The 27,074-nt window shown below is 44.8% G+C and overlaps 1 protein-coding gene across 2 annotated transcripts in view; it reads right to left on the bottom strand.

Annotated features, from left to right (window-relative positions):
- The window catches only part of LOC134941996 (tyrosine-protein kinase ZAP-70), a 220,095-nt gene that overhangs the window by 80,609 nt on the left and 112,412 nt on the right, over nucleotides 1–27,074 (bottom strand). For both annotated transcript variants that reach the window (XM_063932145.1, XM_063932147.1), the window contains exon 3: nucleotides 2,008–2,168. In XM_063932145.1, coding sequence (XP_063788215.1) covers nucleotides 2,008–2,168 — 161 coding nt within the window. The remainder of the gene's footprint in view (nucleotides 1–2,007; nucleotides 2,169–27,074) is intronic.

Consider the following 27,074-nt stretch of genomic DNA (forward strand, 5'->3'; position numbering starts at 1 on the left):
TCTGGCACTTCCCCAGACTTTCTCCAATGCTCTGGATAGGTGTGCACATGTGATATAAAGCGTTCAGCTCAGGCAGGATGTCCCTATTGCCAGGGCCACATCTAATGGCTTGTAGCAGGTGGAAACCCCCGTCTACAAATCCTGCTTTTGTCACTGACATTAGTATAAAAGGATCAACAATAGAGCACTATAATTAGTGGTTAACTGGGTAAGAAATGACAATGTGCTTTACATTAATTATGTACTGTACAGTATACACAATGGGGGTCATTCCGACCCGATCGCTCACTGCAGTTTATCGCAGAGCAGTGATCGGGTCGGAAATTGCGCATGCGCCGGCGCCACAGTGCGCCGGCGCATGCCAGCTGTCGTTGCCTAGCAATCGCCTCTGAGGCAGAGACGGTCGCTGGACGGGAAGGGGATGGACAGCAGCGTTAAGCCGCCATTTTGGGGGGCGGGCCGCGGCAGCAGCGTGACGTCACACGCAGCCGCTGCGACCTGGGGCAGTGAAGAGGTTCTCCCGGCCAGCCGCAGGAGCTGTGCTGGCCGGGAGTAACTCCTGAGATGCAAAAGCATCGACGCTGTGTGATGCTTTTGCATTTCTGCAGGGGGGAGGGGGGGGCGGCACTGACATGCGGGGCGGACTAGCCCTGTGCTGGGCGTCCCCTCGCATGTCTGAGTGCCTGATCGTAGCTGTGCTAAATTTAGCACAGCTACGATCAACTCAGAATGACCCCCTATATACAGTACAATGAGATCTCATTGCTTGCAATTGATTTTACTTCTGAAAAGAGGTTATGTTGTTTCAAAGGCTATTGTTTCCTTTATCATGAAGAAAGACAACACATAAAGGGATATAATTATTAAATGGATTACATGAGTGCTAATTTTATTGTGCTAATTTTTTTTATATCAAGAAAAAAGTAAATTTACCATAAATGGTAAAAAAAAAACAGGCGCTGTAACTGAGCTGGTTCTCCAAGCTTCTGTTGGGAGAGGTGATAGTCGTTCACCCCAATGGCATAGATTATGAACAAACAAAAAATACCAACTGCGCTCACATGAAAAATTCACAGTTTTATAATTGTTTTAAAATTAATACACAAATACACATTAAAACGATCTGGCACAAATCATGCCAATAAGAACATATTAATACTGAGCCTTAATAAGCCAATCTCTGACTCGCAGTTAATCACTTCAGGGCAGTCTTTGTGCAAAATGCCGGCATATGCAATTATTGCTGAAGGATGAAAAGTGTTCAAAGGCATATGTATGCATACATTAGATGGTGTCCAGGTTTCAGGAGTATAGTTACCAAGTCCCAAGTGGTATATCAGCCGCGTTTCACTGTCACTTGGCAGCTTTACCTTTGATAAAGCTGCCAAGTGACAGTGAAACGCGTTAGAGGGCCAAATCTCTAACCAGGGCGTCGTTAAGGATTCCTACAGGACGGTGCACAGGCTATTTGCACATCAGGAGATTCCAGTCCCTCATCTGTGGAGATTAACAAAGGGAGAACCACCATTATCACTGCGTGGGATAGAGAGAGCACTCCAGAACCCCGCTAGGTGGAATACCCGGCTGATATACCACTTGGGACTTGGTAACTATACTCCTCAAACCTGGACACCATCTAATGTATGCATACGTATGCCTTGCAAGAGAATTTTCATCCTTCAGCAATGATTGCATATGCCGGCATTTTGCACAAAAACTGCCCTGAAGTGATTAACTGCGAGTCAGAGTTTGGCTTATTAAGGCTCAGTATTAATATGTTCTTATTGGCATGATTTGTGCCAGATCGTTTTAATGTGTATTTGTGTATTATTTTTAAAACAATTATAAAACTGTGAATTTTTCATGTGAGCGCAGTTGGTATTTTTTGTTTGTTCATAATTTTTTTTATATGCATGATCACAAGTCATGCTCAAAACCCCCCCCAAAAAAACAGTAACATACAGTATGGAGATAATTGTGAAATGAAAGCTGTAACACCTGACTTACAGGAATTTACCATCTGGCTGCGCTCCAGAGTACAACTTCCGCTCAGCCTCATCTCTGCTTGTGTTGCTATGGTACCATGTCATCTTTTCATGAGCAATGCTAGCAATGAGCTTTTCCACCTGTGGGGCTTGGCTTATAATAGCTTGTTCCAATGCATCTCCCTGTAGGAATAGGCATGTAGACATTTAAACAAAATTCCAAATAATTACCAAGTGTATATTTATTTAGCTTGAGCCAAATTTTCAGTTGAATATTTATTGAATGTATGGTGGATTTAAAAAGAACACAAATGACACTAAGACTGAATAGACAAATGCAGCTGGTATGATATAAAAACATGAACACTGATGTCATTTCCCTTTGGAATGAGTTACACCAAATGTCCTTTTGTAGGTTTTCATCATACGGTACAAAGGGGGTCATTCCGAGTTGATCGCTTGCTAGCAACTTTTTGCAGCACTGCGATCAGGTTAAAATTCGGCAAAACTGCGCATGTGTATGCATCGCAATGCGCAGGCGAGTCGTACGGGTACAAAGAGGATCGGTGCTGGGCGATGGATTTTACGAAGACTCCATTTGCACAGTCGATCGCAAGGTGATTGACAGAAAGAGGGTGTTTATGGGTATCAACTGACCATTTTCTGGGAGTGTTTGGAAAAACGCAGGTGTGTCCAAGCGTTTGCAGGGTGGGTGTGTGACGTCAATTTTCGGGACCAAAAAGATTGAAGTGATCGCAGCGGCTGAGTAAGTCCAGACCTACTCAGAAACTGCACAAACTGTTTTTGTACCGCTCGGCTGCACAAGCGTTCGCAGACTTGCAAAGTGAAAATATACTCCCCTATAGGCAACGACTATCTGTTTGCAGCGCTTCAAAAAGTTGCTAGCGAGCGATCAACTCGGAATGACCCCCATAGTACAAACTGCAAACAGGCTAATGTGATTTTCACTTACCTAGAGGTACTGTGCCGGCTTTGCTGTCCTTGATATTCCACATGCCAGAAGACATTACTGAGTTAGGAATATGCTGGTGTTGACGCTTTAGGATGTAGTTTTAAAAAAACTCAGTTTAACCCCAAATGTTTTTTTTTCCTGCTCAGCTGTCTAATAAATGTGTCTGGTTGTCTAATAAATGTGTTCTGTGTGTTCTGTCTGTGTAGACTTTAAATCAACAGTGGATCTTTTTATAGCTAAAACTAAACCAGTGTTTTAAATATGTAATTTGCTGGGTGGACCACATTAATATTTACAAGCTTATGGTTACATTACTGCATACAGCAATTACATATATGATTATCAAGGCTGCAATAAATAAATAAACAAACACATGTACACCATGATCAGCCTTGCATATTATTATTATTATTATTATTATTATTATTAATTATTACTTTTCAAATTAGGTTTCTGAAAAAAGAAAAAGTGCTGCAGCATTTTGATTTTCCATGAACCAAAAAGTGTCATGCGTAAAACTAATAACAGTAGTATTTTATTTTTTATGGCTGACAATCCAAGCGATTGTGGACATTGGGGGTGATTCAGAGTTGCTAGCAAACCGAAAAAGTTAGCAATTGAGCAAAACCATGCTGCACTGCAGGTGGGGCAGATGTAACATGTGCAGAGAGCGTAAAGGGGGGTACACATGGAGAGATCTGACTAGATTGCTGAGAAGTTAAGCACGGATCTCTCCGTGTGTATGCCCATAGTGATAGTGATGAGCGGCTCGCCGGTTGTAGATTGTGCCTGCATGCAGGCCCAATCTAGTCAGGTCGTTCACTTCACTGCTGGGTGTTTTCACACCCTTTCACATTATTTTACTATCACGTGAATGAATGCATTTGAAGCAGTCTTCATGAAAAACTTCTCCAAACCCTTTAATTGTCATTTTTTTTAAGTAAGCCACATCGCATTCCCCATACTTACAATGGGAAATACGATGTGGCGGACTTTACTAAAAAATAAGGTTACAAAATACTGCAGTGAGCACTGTGATAATTTTGCCAGCTCAGGCTGCCGAGATCACAGGGCAGCACCACGATATGGAGGCTTTTGCCCAGCTTTCTCTGCCCCTGGCGGGACCCGTCTCCAGTGATAAGCTCTGTGTGTCCGATGGACACACAAGCTGATCACAGTGTAAATAATAAAAAAAAAAATAAGAATTTACTTACCGATAATTCTATTTCTCGTAGTCCGTAGTGGATGCTGGGGACTCCGTCAGGACCATGGGGAATAGCGGGCTCCGCAGGAGACAGGGCACATCTAAAAAGCTTTTTAGGTCACATGGTGTGTACTGGCTCCTCCCCCTATGACCCTCCTCCAAGCCTCAGTTAGGTACTGTGCCCGGACGAGCGTACACAATAAGGAAGGATCTTGAATCCCGGGTAAGACTCATACCAGCCACACCAATCACACCGTACAACTTGTGATCTGAACCCAGTTAACAGTATGATAACAAAACGAAGTAGCCTCCGAAAAGATGGCTCACAACAATAGTAATAACCCGATTTTTTGTAACAATAACTATGTACAAGCATTGCAGACAATCCGCACTTGGGATGGGCGCCCAGCATCCACTACGGACTACGAGAAATAGAATTATCGGTAAGTAAATTCTTATTTTCTCTAACGTCCTAGTGGATGCTGGGGACTCCGTCAGGACCATGGGGATTATACCAAAGCTCCCAAACGGGCGGGAGAGTGCGGATGACTCTGCAGCACCGAATGAGAGAACTCCAGGTCCTCCTTAGCCAGAGTATCAAAATTTGTAAAATTTTACAAACGTGTTCTCCCCTGACCACGTAGCTACTCGGCAAAGTTGTAATGCCGAGACTCCTCGGGCAGCCGCCCAGGATGAGCCCACCTTCCTTGTGGAATGGGCATCTACATATTTCGTCTGTGGCAGGCCTGCCACAGAATGTGCAAGCTGAATTGTACTACAAATCCAGCGTGCAATAGACTGCTTAGAAGCATGAGCACCCAGCTTGTTGGGTGTATACAGTATAAACAGCAAGTCAGACTTTCTGACTCCAGCCGTCCTAACTATATATATATATATATATATATTTTTAGGGCCCTGACCACGTCTAGTAACTTGGAGTCCTCCAAGTCCCTAGTAGCCGCAGGCACCACAAGAGGTTGTTTCAGGTGAAAACGCTGACACCCCTTTATGAAGAAACTGGAGACGAGTCCCAGTTCTGTCCTGTTCAAATGGAAAATTTTAATATGGGCTTTTGTAAGACAAAGCCGCCCATTCTGACAATCGCCTGGCCGAGGCCAGGGCTAACAACATGGTCACTTCCCATGTGAGATATTTGTCAACAGCATGGTCACTTTCCATGTGAGATATTTCAAATGCACAGATTTGAGCGGTTCAAACCAATATGATTTTAAGAAATCCCAACACTATGTTGAGAACTCACGGTGCCCCTAGGGGCACAAAAAAGCTGTATATGCAATACATCCTTTACAATCTGGACTTCAGGAACTGAAGTCAATTCTTTCTGGAAGAAAATCTACAGGGCCGAAATTTAAATGTTAATGAACCCCAATTTGAGGTCCAAAACACTCCTGTTTTCAGGAAGTGTAGAAATCGACCTAGTTGAATTTCCGTCGTGGAGCCTTCCTGGCCTCACCCACGCAACATATTTTCACCACATGTGGTGATGACGTTGTGCGGTCACCTCCTTCCTGGCTTTGACCAGGGTAGGTATGACCTCTTATGGAATGCCTTTTCCCCTCAGGATCCGGCATTCAACCGCCATGCCGTCAAACGCAGCCGCGGTAAGTCTTGGAATAGACATGGTACTTGCTGAATCAAGTCCCTTCTTAGCTCCCCAGGCCCTTAGTCCTCTGTGAGCATTTCTTGAAGTTCCGGGTACCAAGTCCCTCTTGGCCAATCCGGAGCCACTAGTATAGTTCATACTCCTCTATGTCTTATAATTCTCAATACCCTGGTTATGAGAAACAGAGGAGGGAACACATACACAGACTGGTACACCCACGGTGTTACCAGAACATCCACAGCTATCGCCTGAAGGTCTCATGACCTGGCGGAATACCTGTCCCGTTTTTTGTTCGGGCGGGACGCCATCATGTCCACCTTTGGTCTTTGCCAACGGTCCACAATCATGTTGAAAAACTTCCCTATGAAGTTTCCACTCTCCCGGGTGGAGGTCATGCCTGCTGAGGAAGTCTGCTTCCCAGTCGTCCACTCCCGGAAAGAACACTGCTGACAGTGCTATCACATGATTTTCCGCCTAGCGAAAAATCCTTGCAGTTTTCACTGCCCTCCTGCTTCTTGTGCCGCCCTTCTGTTTACGTGGGCGACTGCCGTGATGTTATCCCACTGGATCAATACCGGCCGACCTTGAAGCAGAGGTCTAGCTAAGTTTAGAGCATTATAAATTTGCTCTAAGCTTATTTATGCGGAGAGAATTCTCCAGACTTAATCACACTTCCCTGGAAATTTTTTCCCTGTGTGACTGTTCCCCAGCCTCTCAGGCTGGCCTCCGTGGTCACCGGCATCCAATCCTGAATGCCGAATCTGCGGCCCTCTAGAAGATGAGCACTCTGTAATCACCACAGGAGAGACACCCTTTTCCTTGGATATAGGGTTATCCGCTGATGCATCTGAGGATGCGATCCGGACCATTTGTCCAGCAGATCCCACTGAAGAGTTCTTGCGGGAAATCTGCCGAATGGAATTGCTTCGTAATAAGCCACCATTTTTACCAGGACTCTTGTGCAATGATGCACTGACACTTTTCCTGGTTTTAGGAGGATCCCAATTAGCTCGGATAACTCCCTGGTTTTCTCCACTGGGAGAAACACGTTTTTCTGGACTGTGTCCAGAATCTTCCCTAGGAACAGTAGACGTGTCGTCGGAAAAAGCTGCGATTTTGGAATATTTAGAATCCACTCGTGCTGTCGTAGAACTACTTAAGATAGTGCTACTCCGACCTCCAACTGTTCTCTGGACCTTGCCCTTATCAGGAAAGCGTCCATGTTTCTTTTAAGAAAAATCATCATTCCGGCCATTACCTTGGTAAAGACCCGGGGCGCCGTGGACAATCCAAACGGCAGCGTCTGAACTGATAGTGACAGTTCTGTACCAGGAACCTGAAGTACCCTTGGTGAGAAGGGCAAATTTGGACCTGTAGGTAAACGTCCCTGATATCCAGTGACATCATATCGTCCCCTTCTTCCTGGTTCGCTATCACTGCTCCGAGTGACTCCATCTTGATTTGAACGCTTGTATGTAAGTGTTCAAATATTTCAGATCTCACCGAGCCGGTTGGCTTCAGTACCACAATATAGTGTGGAATACTACCCCCTTCCTTGTTGTAAGAAGGGTACTTTGATTATCACCTGCTGGGAATACAGCCTGTGAATTGTGTGAGGGGGAGACGTCTCGAATTTCCAATGTACACCTGGGATATTACATGTAGGATCCCAGAGTTCCCTTGCGAGTGTTGCTGAAACTCTTGAGATGACCCCCTACCGCACCTGAGTCCGCTTGTACGGCCCCAGCGTTATGCTGCGGACTTGGCAGAAGCCGTGAGGAGCTTCTGTTCCTGGGAATGAGCTGCTTGCTGCAGTCTTCTTCCCTTTCCTCTCCCCCTGGGCAGATATGACTGGCCTTCGCCCGCCTGCCCGTATGGGGTCGAAAGGACTGAGACTGAAAAGACTGTGTCCTTTTCTGCCAATATGTGACTCGGGGTAACAAAAGGTGGATTTTTCAGCTGTTGCCATGGCCACCAGGTCCAATGGACCGCCCCTTTATACGGCAATACTTCCATATGCCGTCTGGAATCTGCCTCACCTGACCACTGTCGTGTCTTCGTCTGGCAGATATGTACATCACATTTACTCTTGATGCCAGAATGCAAATATGCCTCTGCGCATCACACATATATAGAAATGCATCCTTAAAATGCTCTATAGACAATAAAATCCTGTCCCTGTCAAGGGTATCAAAATTTTCAGTCAGGAAATCCGACCAAGCCCCCTCAGCGCTGCACATCCAGGCTGAGGCGATTGCTGGTCGTAGTATAACACCAGTATGTGTGTATATACTGTTATGATATTTTCCAGCTTCCTATCAGCTGGCTCCTTGAGGGCGGCCGTATCTGGAAACGGTAACGCCATGTTTTTTATAAGCGTGTGAGCGCCTTGTCCACCCTAAGGTGTGTTTTCCAACTCGCCCTTACTACTGGCGGGAAAAAGGGTATACCGCCCATAACTTTCTGTCGGAGGAACCCCACGTATCATCACACACTTCATTTAATTTATCTGATTCAGGCAAAACTACAAGTAGTTTATTCCCACCCTACAAAATACCCTTATTTGTGGTACTTGTGGTATCAGAAATACGTAACACCTCCTTCATTGCCCTTAACATGTAACTTGTGGCCCTAAAGGAAAAATACGTTTGTTTCTTCACCGTCGACACTGGGGTCAGTGTCCGTGTCAGTGTCTGTCGACCGACTGAGGTAATTGGGCGTTTTTACAAGCCCCTGACGGTGTCTGAGACGCCTGGACCGATACTAATTTGTCCGCCGGCTGTCTCATGTCGTCAACCGGCTTGCAGCGTGTTGACATTATCACGTAATTCCATAAGTAAGCCATCCATTCTGGTGTCGACTCCCTAGAGAGTGACATCACCATTACAGGCAATTTTCTCCGTCTCCTCACCAACATTTTCCTCATACATGTCGACACACACGTACCGACCTACAGCACACACATACAGGGAATGCTCTGATAGAGGACAGGACCCACTAGCCCTTTGGGGAGACAGAGGGAGAGTTTGCCAGCACACACCAAAAGCGCCATAATGTATATAACAACCCTAGAAGGTGTTGTTTCTATATATGGGCTCTTAATATATAATTATATCGCCAATTTATGCCCCCCTTCTCTTTAACCCTGTTTCTGTAGTGCAGGGGAGAGTGGGAGCCTTCCTCACCAGCGGAGCTGGTCAGGAAAATGGCGCTGAGTGCTGAGGAGAATAAGCTCCGCCCCTTTCACGGCGGGCTTTTCTCCCGGTTATTAGGAAAACTGGCCTGGGTTAAATACATACATATAGCCTTAATGGCTATATGTGATGTATTTATTTGCCAAATAGGTATTTATATTGCTGCCCAGGGCGCCCCCAGCAGCGCCCTGCACCCTCCGTGACCGTGTCAGTGAGCCGTGTAGCAACAATGGCGCACAGCTGCAGTGCTGTGCGCTACCTCTCTGAAGACTGTGAAGTCTTCTGCCGCCTGTTTCCGGACCTCCGTTCCGCCGTCTTTCTTCAGCGTCTGTAAGGGGGATCGGCGGCGCGGCTCCGGGACGAACCCCAGGCTGACCTGTGTTCCGACTCCCTCTGGAGCTCAGTGTCCAGTAGCCTAAAACTTCAATCCTCCTGCACGCAGGTGAGTTGCAAGTCTCTCCCCTAAGTCCCTCGTTGCAGTGATCCTGTCGCCAGCAGGAATCACTGATTAGAAACCTAAAAAAAAACTTTACTAAACAGCTCCTTAAGAGAGCCATCCAGTTTGCACCCTTCTCGGACGGGCACAAAAACCTAACTGAGGCTTGGAGGAGGGTCATAGGGGGAGGAGCCAGTACACACCATGTGACCTAAAAAGCTTTTTAGATGTGCCCTGTCTCCTGCGGAGCCCGCTATTCCCCATGGTCCTGACGGAGTCCCCAGCATCCACTAGGACGTTAGAGAAAAGTAAAAAAAAAATACAAACCATACCACTCCAAGAAGCCGGTGTCCGCTGCTCCGGTGAGCGCTGCCGGGTGTCGGGTCCCCCATATGCTGCGCTGTGACCCCGATGCAGTAAAGTGAAGCTGCAAAGCGGCAGCACCGGGGGTCACAGCACAGTAGAAGGATCTGGCGCCGGCAGTGCTCACCGAAGCAGTGGACACCGGCTCCTGCGACTGGTCAGTATGAAGTTGGTGGGGTGCTTTATCCAGCATGTGCATAGTCGCAACGGGGAGGGGGAACTCGGCAGCGGTAGTAGAGATGGGTGGCGGCGCATGCGCAGCAGGCCATCGGGGTATTTTTTATGAAAAATACCCCAATAATGCAAGCTTTGTCCCTGCATGCGATAATTGATACGTCCATGCGATGTACTCAGTTATCGCAGTGGGAGTTTGGGTAAGTTTATCACCTGTCATCCACATCATCAGATGCAACATGGTTTTACCCAATTGCTAACTTTTTGGTTTGCTAACAAACCTGAATTACCCCCATTGTACAAAATATTTAGAATGAGATATGAAATAAACATTTTTAGAAATGGTTAAAGGTGTCAATTCCTACAACCTTTTTAGTATACAGAATAATACAATCTTAGTAGCAATAACTTCCGCAGGCTAAAATTCTCGAGTGTTCTCCTAAACACCAATTTATGTACTGGCCGCAGGGTCGGAATGGGCCACTGGGGATTCTGCGATATTCCTTATGAGCCCCGATGATTGGTAGCCATGCCCTCTATGGCAGGAGAGCAGTGCCTACTGCGATGGCGCTGTTTGCTAAACCAGGGTGCATGAAGCAGTGTAGCTGCAGTTGAAATGACAGAAAACAAAAGGACACCTGGTATATTCATCATTCAACAAATACATCTATATCAAATGTGAAGAAAAAACTCTTGCTGTCTCAATGCTATGGATGAAAAGAAGAGAGAAAATCCATAACAAGGAACCATTGTGGTACCCATAGTCGATGGTGAAAAACAAAAGTCAGTCAATAATGCTAAGTTGCCATAGTAGTATTACAAATATCGACTACAGTACAGTGTGAGATTACCTGTAAACACATTAACATCACTGTTCATAATGTTTTTACTGTGTGAGAAGAAAAGACACTGGGAATTACAAAAGTCAGCAGAATTATTTGGGACACAAAGTATTTTGGTATCGGCTTTTTCTGTATTTTGGAATTTTTGCATACCATAATTAGGTATCTTGGGGATGGGGCCCAAGTCTAAGCACAAAATGCATTTATGCTTCATATACACCTTATACACATAGGCATATATTCAATAGCTGTTGGGTCCTTTCTGATGGAAAGGACCAGACATCACTCTATTCTATGTTGGGCCAAATCCGACAGGTGTGGCACTGCCCCGACAGTGTCAATCCGACTTTTATAAAAGTCGGATAGACATTGTCGGAAACGGGGCCATGCTTCCAACAGTACACGCAGCTCGGCGGCTGAAGCCGCCGATCCGCATGTATTCCGACTGTCTTCCGTCAAGTCAGATTTCTTATTGAATACACCCCATAGGGTCTTATTCAGACAAATGCGACCCGCAGCGCAGTTTGTCTGCGTAGGCAAACTATGCACGCACAGCTGCCGAATCACACATGCGCGACCTTACACATTACAATGTGATTCACAGCGGCGGCGTTCACGGGGCGGTGATGCAGTATTGCGGGAGTGTGGTGGGCCAAATGGGAGCATGATGGGAGCGTTTTTGGGATGGCTGTGTGACGACACACACAGGCGCTCCAATTAAAAAAATGGTAGCGGACTGCCTGACAGCGCAGCCAGGCTGTGCTGCCAGGGATCATCCTTAGTTTGGTGCGTCCGCAATGTAATATATATATATTACGTATGGGATGTAGCTATGTGTCCTGACCGCCGGTCACATTACCGAAGGCTACATCTCGCAACCTCTAAATCCCGACAGTCGACATGCCGGCTAGCAGGGACTATTCCCACTCGTGGGTGTCCATAACACCCATAGAGTGGGAATAGAACCTATGGCGTACCCAACCCTTACATATACACTCACACATGCACACTTCCCCACTCTGTCTGGCCCCACCTCTTTGTAATTCTGCCCACCTACAACTGCACCTACTTGTCCCATTCCTCCCCTGCAGTCGCTTTATTCTGTACCAATCCACCATGCTTCTTCCCTGTCCTCATTCCAACACCCCCACTTCTCATAAATGTCCCCCCCTCCATCACACTTTATAGACAATATGTGTATGTTTATTAGTGATGTGCACCTGAAATTTTACGGGTTTTGTGTAGTGATGAGCACCGGAAATTTTTCGGGTTTTGTGTTTTGGTCTTGGGATCGGTTCCGCGGCCGTGTTTTGGGTTCGAACGCGTTTTGGCAAAACCTCACCGAATTTTTTTTGTCGGATTCGGGTGTGTTTTGGATTCGGGTGTTTTTTTCAAAAAACCCTAAAAAACAACTTAAATCATAGAATTTGGGGGTCATTTTGATCCCAAAGTATTATTAACCTCAATAAGCATAATTTCCACTCATTTTCAGTCTATTCTGAACACCTCACACCTCACAATATTATTTTTAGTCCTAAAATTTGCACCGAGGTCACTGGATGACTAAGCTCAGCGACCCAAGTGGCCGACACAAACACCTGGCCCATCTAGGAGTGGCACTGCAGTGTCACGTAGGATGGCCCTTCAAAAAACTACTCCCCAAACAGCACATGACGCAAAGAAGAAAAAAAAGAGGCGCAATGAGGTAGCTGTGTGACTAAGATAAGCGACCCTAGTGGCCGACACAAACACCTGGCCCATCTAGGAGTGTCACTGCAGTGTCACGCAGGATGGCCCTTCCAAAAAACACCCCCCAAACAGCACATGACGCAAAGAAAAAAAGAGGCGCAATGAGGTAGCTGTGTGACTAAGATAAGCGACCCAAGTGGCCGACACAAACACCTGGCCCATCTAGGAGTGGCACTGCAGTGTCACGCAGGATGGCCCTTCCAAAAAACACCCCCCAAACAGCACATGACGCAAAGAAAAAAAGAGGCGCAATGAGGTAGCTGTGTGACTAAGATAAGCGACCCAAGTGGCCGACACAAACACCTGGCCCATCTAGGAGTGGCACTGCAGTGTCACGCAGGATGGCCCTTCCAAAAAACACCCCCCAAACAGCACATGACGCAAAGAAAAAAAGAGGCGCAATGAGGTAGCTGTGTGACTAAGATAAGCGACCCAAGTGGCCGACACAAACACCTGGCCCATCTAGGAGTGGCACTGCAGTGTCACGCAGGATGGCCCTTCCAAAAAACACCCCCCAAACAGCACATGACGCAAAGAAAAAAAGAGGCGCAATGAGGTAGCTGTGTGATTAAGATAAGCGACCCAAGTGGCCGACACAAACACCTGGCCCATCTAGGAGTGGCACTGCAGTGTCACGCAGGATGGCCCTTCCAAAAAACACAGCCCAAACAGCACATGACGCAAAGAAAAAAAGAGGCGCAATGAGGTAGCTGTGTGACTAAGATAAGTGACCCAAGTGGCCGACACAAACACCTGGCCCATCTAGGAGTGGCACTGCAGTGTCACGCAGGATGGCCCTTCCAAAAACTACTCCCCAAACAGCACATGACGCAAAGAAAAATGAAAGAAAAAAGAGGTGCAAGATGGAATTGTCCTTGGGCCCTCCCACCCACCCTTATGTTGTATAAACAGGACATGCACACTTTAACCAACCCATCATTTCAGTGACAGGGTCTGCCACACGACTGTGACTGAAATGACGGGTTGGTTTGGACCCCCACCAAAAAAGAAGCAATTAATCTCTCCTTGCACAAACTGGCTCTACAGAGGCAAGATGTCCACCTCATCATCATCCTCCGATATATCACTGTGTAGATCCCCCTCCTCACAGATTATCAATTCGTCCCCACTGGAATCCACCATCTCAGCTCCCTGTGTACTTTGTGGAGGCAATTGCTGCTGGTCAATGTCTCCACGGAGGAATTGATTATAATTCATTTTAATGAACATCATCTTCTCCACATTTTCTGGATGTAACCTCGTACGCCGATTGCTGACAAGGTGAGCGGCAGCACTAAACACTCTTTCGGAGTACACACTTGTGAGAGGGCAACTTAGGTAGAATAAAGCCAGTTTGTGCAAGGGCCTCCAAATTGCCTCTTTTTCCTGCCAGTATAAGTACGGACTGTCTGACGTGCCTACTTGGATGCGGTCACTCATATAATCCTCCACCATTCTTTCAATGGGGAGAGAATCATATGCAGTGACAGTAGACGACATGTCCGTAATCGTTGTCAGGTCCTTCAGTCCAGACCAGATGTCAGCATCAGCAGTCGCTCCAGACTGCCCTGCATCACCGCCAGCGGGTGGGCTCGGAATTCTGAGCCTTTTCCTCGCACCCCCAGTTGCGGGAGAATGTGAAGGAGGAGATGTTGACAGGTCGCGTTCCGCTTGACTTGACAATTTTGTCACCAGCAGTTCTTTGAACCCCAGCAGACTTGTGTCTGCCGGAAAGAGAGATCCAATGTAGGTTTTAAATCTAGGATCGAGCACGGTGGCCAAAATGTAGTGCTCTGATTTCAACAGATTGACCACCCGTGAATCCTTGTTAAGCGAATTAAGGGCTCCATCCACAAGTCCCACATGCCTAGCGGAATCGCTCTGTGTTAGCTCCTCCTTCAATGTCTCCAGCTTCTTCTGCAAAAGCCTGATGAGGGGAATGACCTGACTCAGGCTGGCAGTGTCTGAACTGACTTCACGTGTGGCAAGTTCAAAAGGTTGCAGAACCTTGCACAACGTTGAAATCATTCTCCACTGCGCTTGAGACAGGTGCATTCCACCTCCTATATCGTGCTCAGTTGTATAGGCTTGAATGGCCTTTTGCTGCTCCTCCAACCTCTGAAGCATATAGAGAGTTGAATTCCACCTCGTTACCACTTCTTGCTTCAGATGATGGCAGGGCAGGTTCAGGCGTTTTTGGTGGGGCTCCAGTCTTCTGTACGTGGTGCCTGTACGCCGAAAGTGTCCCGCAATTCTTCTGGCCACCGACAGCATCTCTTGCACGCCCCTCTCGTTTTTTAAATAATTCTGCACCACCAAATTCAAGGTATGTGCAAAACATGGGACGTGCTGGAATTTGCCCAGATTTAATGCACACACAATATTGCTGGCGTTGTCCGATGCCACAAATCCACAGGAGAGTCCAATTGGGGTAAGCCATTCTGCGATGATCTTCCTCAGTTGCCGTAAGAGGTTTTTAGCTGTGTGCGTATTCTGGAAAGCGGTGATACAAAGCGTAGCCTGCCTAGGAAAGAGTTGGCGTTTGCGAGATGCTGCTACTGGTGCCGCCGCTGCTGTTCTTGCGGCGGGAGTCCATACATCTACCCAGTGGGCTGTCACAGTCATATAGTCCTGAGCCTGCCCTGCTCCACTTGTCCACATGTCCGTGGTTAAGTGGACATTGGGTACAACTGCATTTTTTAGGACACTGGTGAGTCTTTTTCTGAGGTCTGTGTACATTTTCGGTATCGCCTGCCTAGAGAAATGGAACCTAGATGGTATTTGGTACCGGGGACACAGTACCTCCAACAAGTCTCTATTTGGCTCTGCAGTAATGATGGATACCGGAACCACATTTCTCACCGCCCAGGATGCCAAGGCCTCAGTTATCCGCTTTGCAGCAGGATGACTGCTGTGATATTTCATCTTCCTCGCAAAGGACTGTTGGACAGTCAATTGCTTGGTGGAAGTAGTAAAAGTGGTCTTACGAGTACGACTTCCCCTCTGGGATGACCATCGACTCCCAGCAGCAACAACAGCAGCGCCAGCAGCAGTAGGCGTTACACGCAAGGATGCATCGGAGGAATCCCAGGCAGGAGAGGACTCATCAGAATTGCCAGTGACATGGCCTGCAGGACTATTGGCATTCCTGGGGAAGGAGGAAATTGACACTGAGGGAGTTGGTGGGATGGTTTGCGTGAGCTTGGTTACAAGAGGAAGGGATTTACTGGTCAGTGGACTGCTTCTGCTGTCGCCCAAAGTTTTTGAACTTGTCACTGACTTATGATGAATGCGCTGCAGGTGACGTATAAGGGAGGATGTTCCGAGGTGGTTAACGTCCTTACCCCTACTTATTACAGCTTGACAAAGGCAACACACAGCTTGACAAATGTTGTCCGCATTTCTGTTGAAATACTTCCACACCGAAGAGCTGATTTTTTTGTTATTTTCACCAGGCATGTCAATGGCCCTATACCTCCCACGGACAACAGGTGTCTCCCCGGGTGCCTGACTTAAACAAACCACCTCACCATCAGAATCCTCCTGGTCAATTTCCTCCCCAGCTCCAGCAACACCCATATCCTCCTCATCCTGGTGTACTTCAACACTGACATCTTCAATCTGACTATCAGGAACTGGACTGCGGGTGCTCCTTCCAGCACTTGCAGGGGGCGTGCAAATGGTGGAAGGTGCATGCTCTTCACGTCCAGTGTTGGGAAGGTCAGGCATCGCAAACGACACAATTGGACTCTCCTTGTGGATTTGTGATTTCGAAGAACGCACAGTTCTTTGCTGTGCTTTTGCCAGCTTGAGTCTTTTCATTTTTCTAGCGAGAGGCTGAGTGCTTCCATCCTCATGTGAAGCTGAACCACTAGCCATGAACATAGGCCAGGGCCTCAGCCGTTTCTTGCCACTCCGTGTGGTAAATGGCATATTGGCAAGTTTACGCTTCTCCTCCGACAATTTTATTTTAGATTTTTGAGTCCTTTTTTTACTGATATTTGGTGTTTTGGATTTTACATGCTCTGTACTATGACATTGGGCATCGGCCTTGGCAGACGACGTTGCTGGCATTTCATCGTCTCGGCCATGACTAGTGGCAGCAGCTTCAGCACGAGGTGGAAGTCGATCTTGATCTTTCCCTATTTTTGGAACCTCAACATTTTTGTTCTCCATATTTTAATAGGCACAACTAAAAGGCACCTCAGGTAAACAATGGAGATGGATGGATACTAGTATACTTATGGATGGACGAGCGACTGCCGACACAGAGGTAGCTACAGCCGTGGACTACCGTACTGCGTCTGCTGCTAATATAGACTGGATGATAATGATATAAAAAATATATATATATCACTACTGCAGCCGGACAGGTATATATTATATAATGACGGACCTGCTGGACACTGTCAGCACTGCAGACTCCTAAAGTAAGCTACTAGTATCAAGAAGATAGAAAAAAAAAAAACACCACAGGTAGGTGGTATACAATTATGGATGGACGAGCGACTGCCGACACAGAGGTAGCTACAGCCGTGGACTACCGTACTGCGTCTGCTGCTAATATAGACTGGATGATAATGATATAAAAAATATATATATATCACTACTGCAGCCGGACAGGTATATATTATATAATGACGGACCTGCTGGACACTGTCAGCACTGCAGACTCCTAAAGTAAGCTACTAGTATCAAGAAGATAGAAAAAAAAAAAACACCACAGGTAGGTGGTATACAATTATGGATGGACGAGCGACTGCCGACACAGAGGTAGCTACAGCCGTGGACTACCGTACTGCGTCTGCTGCTAATATAGACTGGATGATAATGATATAAAAAATATATATATATATCACTACTGCAGCTGGACAGGTATATATTATATAATGACGGACCTGCTGGACACTGTCAGCACTGCAGACTCCTAAAGTAAGCTACTAGTATCAAGAAGATAGAAAACAAAAACACCACAGGTAGGTGGTATACAATTATGGATGGATGAGCGACTGCCGACACAGAGGTAGCTACAGCCGTGGACTACCGTACTGCGTCTGCTGCTAATATAGACTGGATGATAATGATATAAAAAATATATATATATCACTACTGCAGCCGGACAGGTATATATTATATAATGACGGACCTGCTGGACACTGTCAGCACTGCAGACTCCTAAAGTAAGCTACTAGTATCAAGAAGATAGAAAAAAAAAAACACCACAGGTAGGTGGTATACAATTATGGATGGACGAGCGACTGCCGACACAGAGGTAGCTACAGCCGTGGACTACCGTACTGCATCTGCTGCTAATATAGACTGGATGATAATGATATAAAATATATATATATATCACTACTGCAGCCGGACAGGTATATATTATATAATGACGGACCTGCTGGACACTGTCAGCACTGCAGACTCCTAAAGTAAGTTACTAGTATCAAGAAGATAGAAAAAAAAAAACACCACAGGTAGGTGGGATACAATTATGGATGGACGAGCGACTGCCGACACAGAGGTAGCTACAGCCGTGGACTACCGTACTGCGTCTGCTGCTAATATAGACTGGATGATAATGATATAAAATATATATATATATATCACTACTGCAGCCGGACAGGTATATATTATATAATGAAGGACCCGCTGGACACTGTCAGCACTGCAGACTCCTAAAGTAAGCTACTAGTATCAAGAAGATATAAAAAAAAAACACCACAGGTAGGTGGTATACAATTATGGAAGGACGAGCGACTGCCGACACAGAGGTAGCTACAGCCGTGGACTACCGTACTGCGTCTGCTGCTAATATAGACTGGATGATAATGATATAAAAAATATATATATATCACTACTGCAGCCGGACAGGTATATATTATATAATGACGGACCTGCTGGACACTGTCAGCACTGCAGACTCCTAAAGTAAGCTACTAGTATCAAGAAGATAGAAAAAAAAAAAAAACACAGGTAGGTGGTATACAATTATGGATGGACGAGCGACTGCCGACACAGAGGTAGCTACAGCCGTGGACTACCGTACTGCGTCTGCTGCTAATATAGACTGGATGATAATGATATAAAAATATATATATATCACTACTGCAGCCGGACAGGTATATATTATATAATGACGGACCTGCTGGACACTGTCAGCACTGCAGACTCCTAAAGTAAGCTACTAGTATCAAGAAGATAGAAAGAAAAAAAAACACCACAGGTAGGTGGTATACAATTATGGATGGACGATCGACTGCCGACACAGAGGTAGCTACAGCCGTGGACTACCGTACTGCGTCTGCTGCTAATATAGACTGGATGATAATGATATAAAAAATATATATATATATATCACTACTGCAGCTGGACAGGTATATATTATATAATGACGGACCTGCTGGACACTGTCAGCACTGCAGACTCCTAAAGTAAGCTACTAGTATCAAGAAGATAGAAAAAAAAAACACCACAGGTAGGTGGTATACAATTATGGATGGACGAGCGACTGCCGACACAGAGGTAGCTACAGCCGTGGACTACCGTACTGCGTCTGCTGCTAATATAGACTGGATGATAATGATATAAAATATATATATATATCACTACTGCAGCCGGGCAGGTATATATTATATAATGACGGACCTGCTGGACACTGTCAGCACTGCAGACTCCTAAAGTAAGTTACTAGTATCAAGAAGATAGAAAAAAAAAACACCACAGGTAGGTGGTATACAATTATGGATGGACGAGCGACTGCCGACACAGAGGTAGCTACAGCCGTGGACTACCGTACTGCGTCTGCTGCTATATAGACTGGATGATAATGATATAAAATATATATATATATATCACTACTGCAGCCGGACAGGTATATATTATATAATGAAGGACCCGCTGGACACTGTCAGCACTGCAGACTCCTAAAGTAAGCTACTAGTATCAAGAAGATAGAAAAAAAAAACACCACAGGTAGGTGGTATACAATTATGGATGGACGAGCGACTGCCGACACAGAGGTAGCTACAGCCGTGGACTACCGTACTGCGTCTGCTGCTAATATAGACTGGATGATAATGATATAAAAAATATATATATATCACTACTGCAGCCGGACAGGTATATATTATATAATGACGGACCTGCTGGACACTGTCAGCACTGCAGACTCCTAAAGTAAGCTACTAGTATCAAGAAGATAGAAAAAAAAAAAAACACCACAGGTAGGTGGTATACAATTATGGATGGACGAGCGACTGCCGACACAGAGGTAGCTACAGCCGTGGACTACCGTACTGCGTCTGCTGCTAATATAGACTGGATGATAATGATATAAAAATATATATATATCACTACTGCAGCCGGACAGGTATATATTATATAATGACGGACCTGCTGGACACTGTCAGCACTGCAGACTCCTAAAGTAAGCTACTAGTATCAAGAAGTTAGAAAAAAAAAACACCACAGGTAGGTGGTATACAATTATGGATGGACGAGCGACTGCCGACACAGAGGTAGCTACAGCCGTGGACTACCGTACTGCGTCTGCTGCTAATATAGACTGGATGATAATGATATAAAAATATATATATATCACTACTGCAGCCGGACAGGTATATATTATATAATGACGGACCTGCTGGACACTGTCAGCACTGCAGACTCCTAAAGTAAGCTACTAGTATCAAGAAGATAGAAAGAAAAAAAACACCACAGGTAGGTGGTATACAATTATGGATGGACGAGCGACTGCCGACACAGAGGTAGCTACAGCCGTGGACTACCGTACTGCGTCTGCTGCTAATATAGACTGGATGATAATGATATAAAATATATATATATATCACTACTGCAGCCGGACAGGTATATATTATATAATGACAGACCTGCTGGACACTGTCAGCACTGCAGACTCCTAAAGTAAGTTACTAGTATCAAGAAGATAGAAAAAAAAAAACACCACAGGTAGGTGGTATACAATTATGGATGGACGAGCGACTGCCGACACAGAGGTAGCTACAGCCGTGGACTACCGTACTGCGTCTGCTGCTAATATAGACTGGATGATAATGATATAAAATATATATATATATATATATATATATATATATATCACTACTGCAGCCGGACAGGTATATATTATATAATGAAGGACCCGCTGGACACTGTCAGCACTGCAGACTCCTAAAGTAAGCTACTAGTATCAAGAAGATAGAAAAAAAAAACACCACAGGTAGGTGGTATACAATTATGGATGGACGAGCGACTGCCGACACAGAGGTAGCTACAGCCGTGGACTACCGTACTGCGTCTGCTGCTAATATAGACTGGATGATAATGATATAAAAAATATATATATATCACTACTGCAGCCGGACAGGTATATATTATATAATGACGGACCTGCTGGACACTGTCAGCACTGCAGACTCCTAAAGTAAGCTACTAGTATCAAGAAGATAGAAAAAAAAAAACACCACAGGTAGGTGGTATACAATTATGGATGGACGAGCGACTGCCGACACAGAGGTAGCTACAGCCGTGGACTACCGTACTGCGTCTGCTGCTAATATAGACTGGATGATAATGATATAAAAAATATATATATATCACTACTGCAGCCGGACAGGTATATATTATATAATGACGGACCTGCTGGACACTGTCAGCACTGCAGACTCCTAAAGTAAGCTACTAGTATCAAGAAGATAGAAAAAAAAAAAAAAAACACAGGTAGGTGGTATACAATTATGGATGGACGAGCGACTGCCGACACAGAGGTAGCTACAGCCATGGACTACCGTACTGCGTCTGCTGCTAATATAGACTGGATGATAATGATATAAAAATATATATATATCACTACTGCAGCCGGACAGGTATATATTATATAATGACGGACCTGCTGGACACTGTCAGCACTGCAGACTCCTAAAGTAAGCTACTAGTATCAAGAAGATAGAAAGAAAAAAAAACACCACAGGTAGGTGGTATACAATTATGGATGGACGATCGACTGCCGACACAGAGGTAGCTACAGCCGTGGACTACCGTACTGCGTCTGCTGCTAATATAGACTGGATGATAATGATATAAAAAATATATATATATATATCACTACTGCAGCTGGACAGGTATATATTATATAATGACGGACCTGCTGGACACTGTCAGCACTGCAGACTCCTAAAGTAAGCTACTAGTATCAAGAAGATAGAAAAAAAAAACACCACAGGTAGGTGGTATACAATTATGGATGGACGAGCGACTGCCGACACAGAGGTAGCTACAGCCGTGGACTACCGTACTGCGTCTGCTGCTAATATAGACTGGATGATAATGATATAAAATATATATATATATCACTACTGCAGCCGGGCAGGTATATATTATATAATGACGGACCTGCTGGACACTGTCAGCACTGCAGACTCCTAAAGTAAGTTACTAGTATCAAGAAGATAGAAAAAAAAAAACACCACAGGTAGGTGGTATACAATTATGGATGGACGAGCGACTGCCGACACAGAGGTAGCTACAGCCGTGGACTACCGTACTGCGTCTGCTGCTAATATAGACTGGATGATAATGATATAAAATATATATATATATATCACTACTGCAGCCGGACAGGTATATATTATATAATGAAGGACCTGCTGGACACTGTCAGCACTGCAGACTCCTAAAGTAAGCTACTAGTATCAAGAAGATAGAAAAAAAAAACACCACAGGTAGGTGGTATACAATTATGGATGGACGAGCGACTGCCGACACAGAGGTAGCTACAGCCGTGGACTACCGTACTGCGTCTGCTGCTAATATAGACTGGATGATAATGATATAAAAAATATATATATATCACTACTGCAGCCGGACAGGTATATATTATATAATGACGGACCTGCTGGACACTGTCAGCACTGCAGACTCCTAAAGTAAGCTACTAGTATCAAGATAGAAAAAAAAAAAACACCACAGGTAGGTGGTATACAATTATGGATGGACGAGCGACTGCCGACACAGAGGTAGCTACAGCCGTGGACTACCGTACTGCGTCTGCTGCTAATATAGACTTGATGATAATGATATAAAAATATATATATATCACTACTGCAGCCGGACAGGTATATATTATATAATGACGGACCTGCTGGACACTGTCAGCACTGCAGACTCCTAAAGTAAGCTACTAGTATCAAGAAGTTAGAAAAAAAAAACACCACAGGTAGGTGGTATACAATTATGGATGGACGAGCGACTGCCGACACAGAGGTAGCTACAGCCGTGGACTACCGTACTGCGTCTGCTGCTAATATAGACTGGATGATAATGATATAAAAATATATATATATCACTACTGCAGCCGGACAGGTATATATTATATAATGACGGACCTGCTGGACACTGTCAGCACTGCAGACTCCTAAAGTAAGCTACTAGTATCAAGAAGATAGAAAAAAAAAAAACACCACAGGTAGGTGGTATACAATTATGGATGGACGAGCGACTGCCGACACAGAGGTAGCTACAGCCGTGGACTACCGTACTGCGTCTGCTGCTAATATAGACTGGATGATAATGATATAAAATATATATATATATCACTACTGCAGCCGGACAGGTATATATTATATAATGACAGACCTGCTGGACACTGTCAGCACTGCAGACTCCTAAAGTAAGTTACTAGTATCAAGAAGATAGAAAAAAAAAAACACCACAGGTAGGTGGTATACAATTATGGATGGACGAGCGACTGCCGACACAGAGGTAGCTACAGCCGTGGACTACCGTACTGCGTCTGCTGCTAATATAGACTGGATGATAATGATATAAAATATATATATATATATATATATATATATATCACTACTGCAGCCGGACAGGTATATATTATATAATGAAGGACCCGCTGGACACTGTCAGCACTGCAGACTCCTAAAGTAAGCTACTAGTATCAAGAAGATAGAAAAAAAAACACCACAGGTAGGTGGTATACAATTATGGATGGACGAGCGACTGCCGACACAGAGGTAGCTACAGCCGTGGACTACCGTACTGCGTCTGCTGCTAATATAGACTGGATGATAATGATATAAAAAATATATATATATCACTACTGCAGCCGGACAGGTATATATTATATAATGACGGACCTGCTGGACACTGTCAGCACTGCAGACTCCTAAAGTAAGCTACTAGTATCAAGAAGATAGAAAAAAAAAAACACCACAGGTAGGTGGTATACAATTATGGATGGACGAGCGACTGCCGACACAGAGGTAGCTACAGCCGTGGACTACCGTACTGCGTCTGCTGCTAATATAGACTGGATGATAATGATATTAAAAATATATATATATCACTACTGCAGCCGGACAGGTATATATTATATAATGACGGACCTGCTGGACACTGTCAGCACTGCAGACTCCTAAAGTAAGCTACTAGTATCAAGAAGATAGAAAAAAAAAAACAACACAGGTAGGTGGTATACAATTATGGATGGACGAGCGACTGCCGACACAGAGGTAGCTACAGCCGTGGACTACCGTACTGCGTCTGCTGCTAATATAGACTGGATGATAATGATATAAAAATATATATATATCACTACTGCAGCCGGACAGGTATATATTATATAATGACGGACCTGCTGGACACTGTCAGCACTGCAGACTCCTAAAGTAAGCTACTAGTATCAAGAAGATAGAAAAAAAAACACCACAGGTAGGTGGTATACAATTATGGATGGACGAGCGACTGCCGACACAGAGGTAGCTACAGCCGTGGACTACCGTACTGCGTCTGCTGCTAATATAGACTGGATGATAATGATATAAAAAATATATATATATCACTACTGCAGCCGGACAGGTATATATTATATAATGACGGACCTGCTGGACACTGTCAGCACTGCAGACTCCTAAAGTAAGCTACTAGTATCAAGAAGATAGAAAAAAAAACACAACAGGTAGGTGGTATACAATTATGGATGGACGAGCGACTGCCGACACAGAGGTAGCTACAGCTGTGGACTACCGTACTGCGTCTGCTGCTAATATAGACTGGATGATAATGATATAAAAAATATATATATATCACTACTGCAGCCGGACATGTATATATTATATAATGACGGACCTGCTGGACACTGTCAGCACTGTAGACTCCTAAAGTTAACTACTAGTATGAAGAAGATAGAAAAAAAAAACACCACAGGTAGGTATACAATTATGGAGGAGCGACTGCCGACACAGAGGTAGCTACAGCCGTGGACTACCGTACTGCGACTCTCCTTTGGGATTTGGGATTTTGAAGAAGGCACAGTTCTTTGCTGTGCTTTTGCCGCAAGTCTTTTCTTTTATCTAGCGAGAGGCTGAGTGCTTCCATCCTCATGTGAAGCTGAACCACTAGCCATGAACATAGGCCAGGGCCTCAGCCGTTCCTTGCCACTCCGTGTGGTAAATGGCATATTGGCAAGTTTACGCTTCTCCTCCGACAATTTTATTTTAGATTTTTGAGTCCTTTTTTTACTGATATTTGGTGTTTTGGATTTTACATGCTCTGTACTATGACATTGGGCATCGGCCTTGGCAGACGACGTTGCTGGCATTTCATCGTCTCGGCCATGACTAGTGGCAGCAGCTTCAGCACGAGGTGGAAGTCGATCTTGATCTTTCCCTATTTTTGGAACCTCAACATTTTTGTTCTCCATATTTTAATAGGCACAACTAAAAGGCACCTCAGGTAAACAATGGAGATGGATGGATACTAGTATACTTATGGATGGACGAGCGACTGCCGACACAGAGGTAGCTACAGCCGTGGACTACCGTACTGCGTCTGCTGCTAATATAGACTGGATGATAATGATATAAAAAATATATATATATCACTACTGCAGCCGGACAGGTATATATTATATAATGACGGACCTGCTGGACACTGTCAGCACTGCAGACTCCTAAAGTAAGCTACTAGTATCAAGAAGATAGAAAAAAACAAAACACCACAGGTAGGTGGTATACAATTAAGGATGGACGAGCGACTGCCGACACAGAGGTAGCTACAGCCGTGGACTACCGTACTGCGTCTGCTGTTAATATAGACTGGATGATAATGATATAAAAATATATATATATCACTACTGCAGCCGGACAGGTATATATTATATAATGACGGACCTGCTGGACACTGTCAGCACTGCAGACTCCTAAAGTAAGCTACTAGTATCAAGAAGATAGAAAAAAAAAAACACCACTGGTAGGTGGTATACAATTATGGATGGACGAGCGACTGTCGACACAGAGGTAGCTACAGCCGTGGACTACCGTACTGCGTCTGCTGCTAATATAGACTGGATGATAATGATATAAAAAATATATATATATCACTACTGCAGCCGGACAGGTATATATTATATAATGACGGACCTGCTGGACACTGTCAGCACTGCAGACTCCTAAAGTAAGCTACTAGTATCAAGAAGATAGGGGAAAAAAAACACCACAGGTAGGTGGTATACAATTATGGATGGACGAGCGACTGCCGACACAGAGGTAGCTACAGCCGTGGACTACCGTACTGCGTCTGCTGCTAATATAGACTGGATGATAATGATATAAAAAATATATATATCACTACTGCAGCCGGACAGGTATATATTATATAATGACGGACCTGCTGGACACTGTCAGCACTGCAGACTCCTAAAGTAAGCTACTAGTATCAAGAAGATAGAAAAAAAAAAACACCACAGGTAGGTGGTATACAATTATGGATGGACGAGCGACTGTCGACACAGAGGTAGCTACAGCCGTGGACTACCGTACTGCGTCTGCTGCTAATATAGACTGGATGATAATGATATAAAAAATATATATATATCACTACTGCAGCCGGACAGGTATATATTATATAATGACGGACCCGCTGGACACTGTCAGCACTGCAGACTCCTAAAGTAAGTTACTAGTATCAAGAAGATAGAAAAAAAAAAAACACCACAGGTAGGTGGTATACAATTATGGATGGACGAGCGACTGCCGACACAGAGGTAGCTACAGCCGTGGACTACCGTACTGCGTCTGCTGCTAATATAGACTGGATGATAATGATATAAAATATATATATATATATATCACTACTGCAGCCGGACAGGTATATATTATATAATGACGGACCCGCTGGACACTGTCAGCACTGCAGACTCCTAAAGTAAGCTACTAGTATCAAGAAGATAGAAAAAAAAAACACCACAGGTAGGTGGTATACAATTATGGATGGACGAGCGACTGCCGACACAGAGGTAGCTACAGCCGTGGACTACCGTACTGCGTCTGCTGCTAATATAGACTGGATGATAATGATATAAAAAATATATATATATCACTACTGCAGCCGGACAGGTATATATTATATAATGACGGACCTGCTGGACACTGTCAGCACTGCAGACTCCTAAAGTAAGCTACTAGTATCAAGAAGATAGAAAAAAAAAACACCACAGGTAGGTGGT

This window comes from Pseudophryne corroboree, chromosome 1, assembly GCF_028390025.1.
Source record: "Pseudophryne corroboree isolate aPseCor3 chromosome 1, aPseCor3.hap2, whole genome shotgun sequence".
Classification (NCBI taxonomy): Eukaryota; Metazoa; Chordata; class Amphibia; order Anura; family Myobatrachidae; genus Pseudophryne; species Pseudophryne corroboree.